Source organism: Phalaenopsis equestris, unplaced genomic scaffold (assembly GCF_001263595.1).
Source record: "Phalaenopsis equestris unplaced genomic scaffold, ASM126359v1 Scaffold001064, whole genome shotgun sequence".
Taxonomy (NCBI): domain Eukaryota; kingdom Viridiplantae; phylum Streptophyta; class Magnoliopsida; order Asparagales; family Orchidaceae; genus Phalaenopsis; species Phalaenopsis equestris.
The window spans coordinates 29,249-43,732 of record NW_018165503.1 but is presented as its reverse complement, the minus strand read 5'-3'; the positions used below and the strand labels follow the sequence as shown (position 1 = coordinate 43,732).

The window sequence follows — 14,484 nt, the reverse complement described above, 5'->3', positions numbered from 1 at the left end:
AAGATGGTGAAGTTTATTTGAAGGTGGATTTATTTTTCTGACGTCAGATGCATTTTAACGCAATACCAATGTGAAATAAAATAACTTTAAAAATAGATACCAAAGCTAATAATTTTAGAAAGTGGAATGAAATGAGAAGGGAAAAAAATTGTAAAATGTCATTCTTTTTTTTTTCCCTCCCATAACCTACAAGAAGATTAACACTAGGCTTTTGTTTGGATTGAAGGAAAGTGAAGGAAACAAACGGAAACCCCATCACTTTATGTGTTGATTATGAATCTGCAATCATTGATTTAAGCTTTACATGTCTCTTTTTCCATTTCCTTTCATTTAGAATACTAAGATCCAAAACATAACCTTACATGCTTCATAACGATAAATACTGGATGGTTCCACTAATAAATGTTATGGTATTGGAAACTTTATTTTCTTACATCTCAGAAAAAAATGATTTATCTTGCAAATGTTCTTATTTATCATTGCAAAAATCATCTTATTTTAGGTCAAGTTTAATTTATAAGATTTCTTATGGTCTAGAAATTTTAATATATATCTTACATAAGAAGGAAAATTATGCAGCAACAAGCAGTATTTATAGTGTGCCAAAATATTAAGGCCAATAAATAAAAGGAGCCTCTCAAATAATTATTTTTTTAGTAGAAGCTTAAAAAAAATTACATTGGAGCAAAAATGCTTTTTAAAGGCATTTTTTTGAAAATATTTTTTTGAAGAAAATGCCTTAAAAGGGCCATTTTCTATAATTTTCTATTCTTTTCATAATTATTAATTAAATTTTAAATAAATTAAAAGGTAATAAAATTGATGCAGTAAATATGTAGTTACGTGTGAAGTTTAAATTACATGTAGAGGTTTAATCGAGCAAGTATATGGTGAATCGGACTTCTCTTAGCCATATTGCAAGTTCTTCTAGTTTGGCTCTTACTCGAGTCGAGCTTTGACATATATGTTCATATTGGAGTTTCTTTTTTTTTGTTGGAAATCACAATTATTTTGTACTTTATTTTTTCATATGAATTAAATAAGTACTTGAACGAGTTAATAAAAACTTCAATATTTTAACAAATACCTAATTTTTATTTAAAATTATTAAAGAATGATTTTGCACCACTAAACAAATAAACAGTTGAATAAATTTTTAATCTCTATGTAATTATTTTACATCAATTAAGTAATAAGGTAATATATGAGTTGCAAGTGTGCTTTTTTGCAATCGAATAATATAAATAAATAATCCTAAATTGTTATTATATCATAATATATTATTATTAAATATATAATTTAATAGGTTATAGATAATCAAATTTTATTTAAAGAATATATCATATATGATAACTATTTATTTTGATATGGAGCGATTAATAAGTTACTTGTCTTATGTTAGTTTATGATATGAGTCATGTACATCATTTCTTAAACAAATAATGTTTTAAGTACTCAATAGTGTGCTAGATGATAGTTGATATTATATATGATATATTGTTTAATAAAAAATTGATTTACTATAATTTATTTAATTATGTTTTTAATAAATATACAATATGATATCTATAATAATTTAGAATTATTTAATTATATTATTTGATTCCTCAAAACCGTACTTGCATCTTTTATTTTACCTTATTAATTAACTAATGTAGAATAGTTATATTTTTTTAGTTGTTTATATCATTTGTCAATAATTTTCTATAAAAGTAGGCACTGATTCAATTTTTTTTTTATAACTTGTTTTAAGTACTTTTTAAATTAATTTGAACAAATTAAGTAGAAAATAATTGAAATTTCTAAAAATTAAAGTAAAAAACACAAACATGAACATATATGTCAAAGCTTGTCTTGAGCAAGAGCAAAACATGAACAACTTATAATATGGTTAAGACAAGTTCAATTAGTCCAATTCAACGCATACTCATCCCAATTAGAACTCTATGCATAAGTTGAATTTCATATGTGCCTTTTTTATTTTATTTTGAATTTATATAAATTGAAAATTTTAATTATGAGAATAATTATAGAAATTGGCTTTTAATAAAAAAAAAATATTGTTTTTTTGGAGAAAACGTTCTTTAAAAAGGCCTTTTTGCATCAGTTAAGTTTTTTCGTAAGCTCTTGTAACTAAATAATTACTTGTCAAGCTCCTTTTTATAATTTGGTCAAATATTAATCCATATTTTATTACTTTTTTATAATTTGGTCAAATATTAATCCATATTTTATGACTTTCAAGAACAACAACAGCAGCAACAACAACAACAACAAGCTTTTATTCAACTATGATAAAAATAAATTACAACAACGGGTATGTGGTGTTCTGATAGAAATATATGTCTAAAAATTAAGGATCAATAAAGTCGCACTTTAAATTCATGCATTCGACTTGAACCCAAATTGTACCAAATCTTATTAAACACAATTGCACTTTGAACTCAATAATAAAAAAATGTAGAAAAAGAGGTAAGATATAATGAAAATATGAACAGAAAAGCAAGCTTCACAGATGTACAAGTAGGCATCGTCTTCCAGAACACTTTAGTGCCAATTGGCTGAATCTTTAGAGACGTTTTTTTGGCGGTATTATAATAGGAGAGCCGAACAGAGATTCAAATACAATTTAGACTTTTCAAGATCGATAACATTATGGGCACGTATGCATAGCGACCTAAAGTTAAATATAGTAACCAAAACCCAGTAAATCTCAAATAAAATTTAATACTCACATATTTTAATTTTTCAAGAATTGTTGATTTTGAAATGCACATCAAAGTTTCCAAATATTGGTCTTGTTTTGACCCACTTTCTATACTTCCATAATATGTTTTTTCTTCATGTTTGCTTGAATTTGTTCAATAAAGCACTGAAAGTTTGCTTTACTTTGATGTTTTCCTTATATCTGTTCTATTCTGCAGGTGACACCAAATTTGTATGGCAATCTTGTGGCGAATACTGCTGCAGGTATTGCTGGAGGAACTGGTGTAATGCCTGGAGGTACTATGTCCAATTACCGAACGTCTCGCCATTCTTTGCAATTTTCTTCCAGAAATTCAATTTTACTTCTCCAGCTAATTATCAGAAATTTAATATTTTTCACTGTCCTGATTCAATCGATATGTTGGTTCCTCCAATGATGACTTCTCTACACTACATGCCATTTCCTATTACTGCTTTTTAAAAGACAAACAATCCTTTTGTATTTTTTTTTTAAAGTTAAGATCATTTTGTTTCAGGTAATGTTGGGCAAGACCATGCAATTTTCGAGCAAGGCGCATCGGCCGGCAATGTAGGAAATGCGAAATTGGTGGAACAAAAGAAGGCCAATCCTGTGGCACTTCTTCTCTCATCTGCCATGATGTTAAGACATCTCCAGTTCCCTTCGTTTGCCGATCGACTCGAGATGGCTGTTAAGCGAGTGATCGAAGAAGGTAAATACAAAACTAAAGATCTCGGTGGCCAAAGCACCACCCAGGAGGTTGTTGACGCAGTCATATCACAATTAGATTGATCCTTTACAATATTGCTTAATATCTATATATCTATATATATCTATTTCTAATGTATACCAAAGAGTAGATACATTTCCAGAACCTTTTACATTTTGTCCTTCTGTTTACAATAATTGAATTGCGGATCAGAATTGATTTGAGTTGTAAGTTCTCGGGAAAATGAGAATGATATATTTTTTTTGGAATATAAACAACAAAGTTTTCACCTAATAATCAGTTGGTTGCTTCTCTTTTCTAGTGCCCAGTTTTATGACAATATTAAAGAATATATGTAAATATAATTGGAAGTTGAAATTGGTGGGCCTCATTTATTAAGTCCTAGAAATTTGACGTCACTCGTGTAATTGAGGGCCGTTACCATTTGGAAAACACGTTTCGGCAGCTTATCCGAAAATGTGGTTTGGTTTTTACACTAAATGCAAGCCGCAGGTCGGACCCTTCGGGTCATCCGCGGGCCGCGTTTCAGGATAAGCTGCTTATCTGGATAAACAAAAGCTGTCCAAACGCACCATGACTTGTTGGCTCATATTTTATAAATGTCTAATGAAGTTAACGCAAGTTGGATTTGATGTACTGTTTAGCTCTTAAATTGACTTGTTTATAAGAAGTTAATAAAAAAAATAAGTTAGAAGACAATAAAGCTAAGAGCTGGTAAGTATAAAATTATTAAAAATAAATAAAAGTATTTTTAAACTCCATTTGTTCGTTATTATATTTATATTTATATTTCATTCTTTCTATATTTTTGTTGAAGTAGCTGCTTAAAATTTCTTTTATTAATAAATAAGCTAGTGCGCGCTAGGTCATTGCTCAATTTAAGTAGGGGAAATTCAAGATAAATATTTTTTCAAAATGTATAGATTATGGGTCTATCACTTGTATAGAATTTCATTGAAATTCATGAGTTTCATCTAAAACAGCAGAAAAAAAATTAAAATAAAAAGGAATAATGAATTTTAATAGTTGTTAACATAAATTGTTTTTGAATTATTGAATGAGGCAGACGAAGACAACAACAAACAACAACAACAACAAAGTAACAACAACAAAGTCATAATCCCACTACGTGGGGTCGGCTACATGAATCTTTTTTCTCCATTGCGTTCTATTTAGTGTCATATTTTTATTTAGTTCTAATAAAATAAGATCAAATTATTTTAGAACTGAGTAAATTATGCTCTATTGTCTGTTGTTTTATGCAAAAAGGGGCTTAAGTTGGCCGAAAATTCTCAGCCAAACTCATTGAGAAACCAAAACATCTTTCACAGTTTTACTTGGTATTTAAATAATTAAGAAATATGAGGGCAGTTTAATAGCATTTTTTATCAGGTTAATAATATTTTTATAATGCATTTTTACCTTCCCATCACATGTATTTTTCAAATTAATTTATCAATACTTTCAAAATAATTTCATGAGTACACAACATAGCACGATTTCTTCTTGTTATGTCTAGGAGGCACACCCAAGAGATTCAAGCATTTGAACCAAGAGAAAAGGAGATAGATAGTTAGAGAGAGAGAGAGAGAGTGCATAACAAATTGCCCCTTTAGGCCAAAACGAGATATTCCCAGGTTCTAACTCTTATTATATAATCAAAAGTTTTTAATACATGGGGAGGGTGAAGAGCCAAAAATCTCTTACTGTAAGAAGATACATGAGAGAAGCGAGAGACAAAAAATCATATTGCATGAAAAGTTCCCTCTATTTAGAAGAGGGTGAGCAATGAAGGAAAATTACATGTATAATTTCACTTTAAGAGGGGTAATAAGGGCTATTTTAGTAATTAACTTCAATCGACCTTGGGTTCTGTCATTCTCAAGTTCGATCGACTAGGGCAGAAGAGGTGACTTGATCGGTTCTGTGAGTTGGCCTACTGGACAAGGACTGTCACTCAGTCACTCCTTCAGGTATTGAAGACCGAGAGAATTCTCAAAGATAGTCGAGGAGATGGGCTCGTCGGCTGATGTTAACTGGCCAGATGAGTTGAGCTTGTCGTCAATCCTTGGTTCTCGCTGTTGGAATTCTTGCCGACAAGAAGACTTATAGCCTTGATCATATGTACCCTCTAGCAAAGGATATTTTATGAGCACATATTGCTTGGTCGGTTCAGATGAATACTGGCTAGTGTTAGCCAATCAGCATTCTTTGGTTTCCAGGTTACTTTCTAGTGAGTCCCGTGTTGCCATGTCATTATTTTCTTGGGCTGTCAGACTGCCTTGAGATTTGTTTTAATACATTTTTAGTGTAAATATTTAGTTCCCTATTCTCTTGCTTTTTGAAATTGAAGCTGCAATAAAAACAAAAAAAATTAATGCAAAAAGTGAACAATATTTATGATTACTTAATAACACAATAATTGAACTCTTATTGAATTTCATGTTCGCAATTCATATAATCATGGTGTAAGGGGCTGGCTTTTCCTATCTTCCTTTGATTTTCCTCGCTCGGACTGTCTGAACTCCAATCATAAGTATTGTGAAAAATTCACCCTCCAAGCCAGGTAAGGACATCAAGCCTGCTTATTAGGAGGCTTTCGAGAACATGAGGCGGGAGAGTGGATTCCCCTTGGAAGGGGGGTAGAGACCGAATGTGGTGGGGAAAAACAGAAGTGACTCAACTTAGAAGATTAGGTGGGGTCGTCAGAGTCACCCCTTGGTTTCCTTGGTGAGATGGTGCTGGAAGAGGAAAACTACTTGAGATAGGGAGCACATGAGAAGAAAGGGAGTCTGGGTGAAGCATCTTGGATGTGGGAGAGTGTTCATCCAAAGAAATGATTGGTCGGTTAGTCAGCTCCTCAAACTTTTGTGCTATCATCCGGGGTAGCAGAGCAAGAAGCTGCTGGTGCATTGGTGCTGTCAGGGGCACTAAAAGTAGCTACTAAGGACTATGCAAGAGGGCTTTGACACTGTCGGGCATGCAAGGTGTTGCCAGGCTTCCCTCGATCTTGGGTCAAAATACTAGTGAGGAAGGGGGCTCTTTCCCACTTCCGAGTGGGATCAAATCATAGGTATGGAGTTTGTTTGCTGGGTCAATTTTATTTTTTTGAATTTTGCTTCATACTACTGTTTAATGTTGTCAAACTGGTCATCAAAGTGGTGTTTGTCGACTCTCCTTCATAGAAGGTTGGTGGTTATTTGGTTGCCATGGAGGAATGAGGGTCCGCCATGGATGCTCAGCGCTAAGCTGTGGCTGAGAGCAGTCATTTGAGTCTCCAGGGGGATGCCCAAGTAGAGGCAGCTGGAAGGCTATAATCATCCAGCACAAAAGAACACTGACTAGGGAGATAGAGGATTTGTTCATCTGGGTGATCATACTTCCTTAGGCTGGGGGGATGCACCCATTGGCAGAGTATATGGATTGGCTGGAAAAGCTATGAGAGGAGATGACACCCATTCATTCCCAAGCGGCTTTCCTCTAGGAAGAAGTTATAGTTCTTCAGGCTGAGTTGTTGGCCATTTTGGAGGCGTCTTCAACCGTTCAGTTACACATTGAAATAGATAGAGTATATGTGTTTAGATTAGGAGGTGAAATCTTGTATAAGTGGTTAGTTCTCAACTGAAGCAGCTGTTGATGGTTTTACAAAATATTTTCTTGAATAGTAGCTGAGCAGTGGATGTAAATATTTTTTATTTATGAAATAATACTTCAAAATTTTTAATCTCAAATTGTGTGTTCAATTTGACTCCTTTTCCATAGTTTCAGGTGGCAAGTGACATTATTGTCATTGTGATGGTTTGATTTCCTTTCATTGTCTATAAGTAGAGCTGAGAGTTCAAGAAATTCTAGTGCGACTATTTTGTTTCCTTTATTTTATTTTGTCTATTTCTTCTATCAGTTGTTTCTTTCTTTCTTTAGTCTTCATGGTGGCCAATTATTCGCAAGAGCACTTTGACTCTATTCCATCATTGTCTAATAGTAGCTGAGGAGGGTTCCATTCTGATGACTTACTAGGTGGACAATCTCCAAGAGTCTTAAGTTCATGAGAAGTCATTCATTTTGAGGGCAGTCATCAGTAATGACCAATCAACCAAAATTTACAACAAGGACTTGGTCTTCTACTAGGAACATTTTAAGTGTGGGTTGAGGAATTTGATCGTCGGGAAGAAGGCATTCCCCATTAGGAGGGAAAGGCTCATGCTGAAGACGTCTCCCCATCTCTTCATGTTTAAGCTAAATTAAAGAGTTTTGATATTAGATAGATTCTATGCATCAATGAGGGTACCAACTTTTGGTCAAGCTCTTCGGGCATTTAGCAATGGTGGATACGGAGATTGACTGGTACATGAAGATGCCGGTCAAGCTCTTCGGGCATTTAGCAATGGTGGATACTGAGATTGACTGGTACATGAAGATGCCCAGAAGAGGAAATCTGAGAGGAGTATGAGAATTCATCATGGTCTTAGAGAAAGAAAAAACCGAGCTAAAAGCGGAACTGGCGAAGGTGATGCCTATCGCTAATCACATCAACGAGCTTTTCAAACAGCTTTAGATGAGCATCACTTTGGCTGTCGATTGCTTTATCAAGGAGGGCCTAGTTGAATCCAAGGTCGCTGACATGAGGCTGTTAGCATGATAGTGAAAATTTTGTGAGAGCAGCAGAAGGAGCTGGCAACGATATTAGATTGAAATGTTTTCTTTATACCTGTCTCTTTACCTCTACCACTCGGTTGTGGGTGACGTTGTGTATGGTAAAATGATTTGCTTTGAGATATTTTTTCTATTGACTTTGATTTTTGTTAATTGTTCATCACAAGTCTTATACTGTCTATCTCGTTTGCTTGGTCATATTGTATCTCAATTGACCACACCTTTTATTAGGACTTTGGTTGATCTTATCGTTTCCTTTGTGTAGGTAATCATCGAGACTAGTTATTGGGGTGATTTGCATTGTACCCTTCAAAGAAAATGGGATATTCTTGGGCTCTTGTAACTCCTTTTCTACAATCAAATTTTTTTTGATACATGGCGAGGTTGAAGACCCTAAAGTCCCTTTAAATAAGAAGATACATGTGAGAAGAGAGAGGATAAACATCCTATTCCATGAAAATACCCCTTTATTTATAAGAGAGAGTTAATAATGAAGGCCATTTATAAACCCACTTTCTGGGGGAGCTTAGGGTTTTGCCATTCTCTGACTCGACCAAATGAGGCTGAAGATGTAACTCAGACAGTTCTGTTGGGCTACCTTATTGATAGGAACGACCAATCGATACCATAGGTATAAGCATCCAGGAGGATTATTAGAGATAGTCAGGGGGATGGGTCCATCCAGCTGATGTTAGTCAAACGAATGAGTTTTGCTGGTCACCAATCATTGATTTTTGCTAGCAAAATTCTTGCAGCTAAGAAGACTTGTACCCTCGAGTGGAGGATGTTTTCTATGCACTTATCGATGGGTCGTTTGAATGAATATTGCTAGCATGAGTTGATTGACTTTCGTTGGTTTATGGGTCGCTTTTCGGTGGGTCTAGTGTTGCCATGTCACTATTTTCTTGAGCTGTCGAATTGTCTCAAGATTCATGCTGACACATATTTGATCTACACCTAATTTTGACTTTGTTTTGAATTAATTTTATGCTTCTTTCTACGTTGATAAAACTTAAATAGTTCATTTGATTGAGAAATTTCTACAAAATCTATTTCTACCAGAATGACATTTTTCCCTCTTTTAGGATCATAACTCCCCATCATCAAGATGCATTATGTTGTTTTGTAAATGGGTAAGTTCAAATTACTCTCAACATGGTTCATGATTGCTCGATCTCATGCTTTACTTTCCCTAGTTTGCCTTTACGTAGGGGTGTGAACAAACCAAGTTTAAGCAAGCTAAGGCTTTTTTTGTGTTTGACTCATTTGTATTAGCTCGTGTTCAAAATTGGATAGTTTTTGAATTAGGCTCATATAATTTTATCTGTGTTTGGCTCGATATCTATCATTTTATTCAAATCTGCTCATTCTCATCTCGATTTTCTGTGTATTAACAAAATAAATGTACAATATATATTATTGTTTGAATAATGTAGATAATTTCCTTATTTCAAGCTAAACTGAGCCAAACACAATCGAGCAAAATGTTGTTGTATTTAACTCATTTATAATTTGATCTTAAAAAATATATTTGTGTTCAACTCACTTATTTAATGAATGATTTGAACATGGACTACTTAATGAGCCAAACACAAGCAGTTTTACAGACGACAAGCGTTTTTAGCACCCTTACCCTTACTCTTATTTTTGCTTCCAATTTTCCTCACTTTTATCTTGTTCACGCTTCTATGAATTTTGACACATTGGCTCTCCTCCATGATTATAAAAAATATAGCAACTTTGCATTCAACCTTGATTCATCCACCCTCCTACAAGCCACTCTTCCACCAATTTTGTCGACGGGATCATTGATAAATGGCTTCTATCTCCATCTCTTTCACTTGATTTCAGATTTATGCTCCTCTGTTTATTGAAATTGCAACATATTATTTTGGATGGATAATGTGGGTTAAAAAAAGGTTTCAAACCTAATGTTGTCTGTAGGATGAGACAACACCCTAACATCTGCATCTCTTTCACTTGATTTCAGATTTATGCTCCTCTATTTATTGAAATTGCAACATCTTATTTTGGATGGATAATGTGGGTTAAGAAAAGGTTTCAAACCTAATGTTGTCTGCAGGATGAGACAACACCCTAACATCTGAGCATAACATTATTATTATGGGGTAAAACTTCTTTTCATCCTAAACACTTGAAGCTTTCTGCAGGACTAATGGGATTAAAGAAAGCACATCAGGTGATAGATGTTGTACTTTTTAGGTATTTGAAAGAGTCGTAATGGGATAAAGATGTGCTTCTAGTGATATGAGATGCATGGGATGCATTAGTAAGGATTGTGTAAGGGCATGTCTTAATCTTTTAGAACCAATTAGTACAATATTATCAGTGCTTACATGCTAAGAGTATTTGTGATAATGCTTATTTTTTTCAACTAGTGTATAAGAACTTTGTGGTAATTATACTCCTTCCCTATGAGATGCATGGGATGCATTAGTAAGGATTGTGTAAGGGCATGTCTTAATCTTTTAGAACCAATTAGTACAATATTATCAGTGCTTCCATGCTTAGAGTATTTGTGATAATGCTTATTTTTATCAACTAGTGTATAAGAACTTTGTGGTAATTATAATCCTTCCTTAAGGATCTATCGGACTCGAGGACTTTCTTCTTTTCCTCTTAAGAAACCACACCTTAGCTAATTTAATAACTTCTTTTATAGTGCAGTATTCCATTTCTGGTATTCTTTCAAAAATTCCACACAGACAAACATAATAAGATTTGTTCTTTTCTTTATTAGGAGACTCCTACTCAAAATAAAGTGAAGGTGAATCAACAATTCTATTCACACCCTCTAATCTTTCCTCAGTCTAGATGTATTTTTTGGGGAGCCTCCTATTCTTATTCCTTCATTAAGTTTTGGTTAACACAGTAGTAGTCTTGGAAGGTGACCCAACTTCAAATATTGATGGGGCCTTGTAAACTTCACCCAACACTTCAACTGATTTCTCGCCAATCATTTCAATAGATTCTAGGGTTTCAAATACTTCTAAGACTTTGTGAGTTTCTCCTTTCTCAGAAGGGCTTTGAAACCTAATAACAATAATGAAAATTGAAGTCACAATGGAGGAACTTCAAGTAACTCTCTTCATCACGAGTGAAAAATTCTTTTCCCACTTGAATTCCATCAAGAATTCTTTCTCATAAACAAATTTTGGGGTCTACCATTGAAAATTTAAGATCACCATAAGTCATCTTGAAGTAATCAAAGCTTAGTCCAAACTTCACGATAGACCTACTGTTAATATGAATTGGATTTAGTGATAGTTTCTTCCATTTATAAAGGAGAATATCAGTTAAAGGGATGACATCTTTCCTATAATAAGGAAATAATGAAGGATGATAGAAGAGAGGTTATGCTTGAATCTCAAAATTTTTATGAATGTAAGAAGGAAATTATTTAAAAGAAAACTCAATGGAAGTAATGAATTCAACTGAAGAGAATCTTAAAGCATACTCATTAAATAAGGTTTAAATGAGAAGTTAAAGGATTTAGAGTATCATAATGGACCCATTCCATGAATTGAGGGATGGAAACGTTTAATATCAAGGATGGGTAATCTAAGTTTGTGGGAGGTACAAACACATTATTGATAAGAAATAACATAAGATATTACTACAGATGGAGAGATTAACAATCAACAACAGCTGTTAGAAAAACCTTCATGACATATATTTTTTGTAATTGGCAACCACTATAGATCTTGGAAGATTTCTATCTAAATGATCAGATGCATCATTTGAAAAATAATATACTATCTTAAGAAATAGAAGTATTACCTAGATCTAACTATTCAAATGAGGAAAATATGTATGATTTATGGGTGTATGTTAAGTAGCATCCCCCCCCGACAGACCTTTTGGGGGGCAAGAAATAGTAAATTTTATTCTAGCACTTAGTATCCCTGTGAGGGTAAGCCTTTATATTTAATTAAATCTCGAGAGTTGCGACTTTTGAGAATACTCTCAGTTAAAGTATTAGCTTATATCAAACATGATTATATGGTAAGTGTCTTGAAAAGTGAAATTTCATGATCTTAGTTTGATGGACGGTTATGAAAGGATTTGAGTTGAATCAAAAGCTTGGTGCTTATAGTTCGCTGACAATGTGTCGCAGAAAGGCCCAAGAAAAGGGTTATCCAACTTTAGGAAGAAGGCATGACCTAAGATGAGATGCATAATATCATCCCTAAATCTATGGTCAGTTAAGTGAATTAGAAAAAAAAAATAAGTAATTCAAGTCATTTTTATATGTATTATCCAGTAATAACTTTATTTCACATTATAACGATGGCCATTAAGAGTATATAGTACAATGCATACTTCAAGAAAAAAAAAATTAATCATCACATATAATTTTGTAAGGACAATTTATGTGTATACTCATTTTATAATATTATCTACTCATAGTTCTTTTCAAACTTATATCATTCAAGGCAAATTATAAATATGTTGTTTGAGGTCAATATGTGAGCATTTTAATCTAAAATAAAAATTCAAATACATTTTCTTATATAAATAAAAAACAATCTTATTTCTCAATTGTGACTATCATGAGATATATAAAATCAAAGTTTTCTAGCCATATGAATCCACGTTAGTGAAAAATCAATGTAATTGTAGTGTCCAAATATAGGAACAACATCATGCAAACATTTTGAAATTGTCAAGATACTAAAGTTATAGCATCTTCAGAACTATTCAAACTTTAAAATAACCAATATTCTTTATAGCATTTCTAGTAAGGGTAAATAATATTATTGCTCCTATTTGACACAACACAATTTGCATACTTCCACAACAGAATTCCTATACTTATTACTGATTCATGATAAGAAGAAAGATATTTTCATATTTAGTGTTTTTCTTCTACAAATACTCTAGTTATCTTTTTAAGTTATTGTTTTATCAAAATATTAAAAATACAAAAAATATTTAAACTTTCATTACTGTAAAAATGTCTATAGTTTAAATAATTGTATTTTTAAAAATAAAAAGTTTTCCTAAGTGCATATTGCATAAATTCCATATGGGTTTGATATTCAGGTCTTAATAAAAAAGTTCTATATTACTTGATAACTATACGTATACTTGCGTAGTATCCTAATATATATAAATTAAAAAGTTAAATTTTTATTTTTCCTCAGGATCAAGTTTTTGGTTTTGTTGTAAAATAAGGAAATATAAGTGAAAAATATAATCAAATCTATTGTTATACGGTTGCATATAAACAGTCGGGATCATAAGTCTCAGTCATGGTAAAAATAGAAAGAAGTAATGGATATAGGGCTCAATCGTGGTGAAAATAAAGGGAAGTAATAGATGTAGTTCTCTACCATGGTGAAAAGAGAGGGAGATAAAGGGTTTAAGGCTCGATCATGAGAGTTGATAAGGAAGTATGGTGGCGAAATAAGAGGAGAAGGCTCAACCGTGAGAGAGGAGAATAAAAGAAGAAAATCACCACAAATCTATAATCTAAAGAAAAACTAAAAAAGAAAACATATTAAATGAGAAATGGAGTTAATACATTTGCTTTTAAGTGGAACTCCATGTTTGCTATATTTAAAAGATGAAGTGTCCTTGCCTTCGTGTAAAGAGAGGGCTCTCAATGTTGGAGGAGAAGAGATTAGAAAAGGAGGGAGGAAGGGCTTGATTTCAATGAGAATAAGGAGGGAGTGGTGAGGAGAGCAGGAGGAGATGTTTTTTTTGGCAAGAAAAATGGGTCTGAGGACAATGAGGGCTCGGTTTAATGAGTTGTTTTAAGTGAGGGATATTTTTGATGGAGGAGTTAAGGAGAAGTGGTGGGGAGTTTAAGAAAGGAATAGTGAAGGATGATAAGAGAGAGGCTATGCTCGAATCTCAAAATTTTAGTGAATTTAAGAGGGAACTTCTTTAAAAGAAAACTCAATTAAAGCAATGAATTCAACCAAAGAGAGTCTTAATGCATACTCATTAAATAATGTTTTAATGAGAAGTTAAAGGACTTAGAGCATCATATGTGGACCTATTACATTAATTAGGGGATGGAAACATCTAATAAGAAGGATGGGTAATCTAAGTTTGTGAGAGGTACAAACTCATTACTGAGAAGAAATGGCATAAGATATTCCTATAGGTGGAGAGAGGAACCATCTACAACAGTCATTAGAAAAACCTTGATGAGATATATTTTTTTGTAACAAGTATCCACTATAGATCTTGGAAGATTTCTATCTAAATGGTAAGATGTATCATTTGAAGAATAATATACTATCCCAAGAAAAAAAAATATTACATAGATCTAACTATTTAAATGAAGAAATAGTTAAGATTTATGGGTCTATATTAATTGCACCCCCTACCTTGTGGGGGGCAA

The 14,484-nt window shown here is 33.0% G+C and overlaps 1 protein-coding gene across 1 annotated transcript in view; it reads left to right on the top strand.

Annotated features, from left to right (window-relative positions):
- Positions 1-3,698, top strand: part of LOC110032943 (isocitrate dehydrogenase [NAD] regulatory subunit 1, mitochondrial-like) — a 33,742-nt gene extending 30,044 nt beyond the window's left edge. Inside the window, 2 exon segments of the mRNA XM_020736736.1 lie at positions 2,925-3,003; positions 3,243-3,698. Of these exon segments, the coding sequence (XP_020592395.1) occupies positions 2,925-3,003; positions 3,243-3,517 (354 nt within the window). The 3' untranslated portion in view covers positions 3,518-3,698.
- Positions 3,699-14,484: the final 10,786 nt, after the last annotated feature.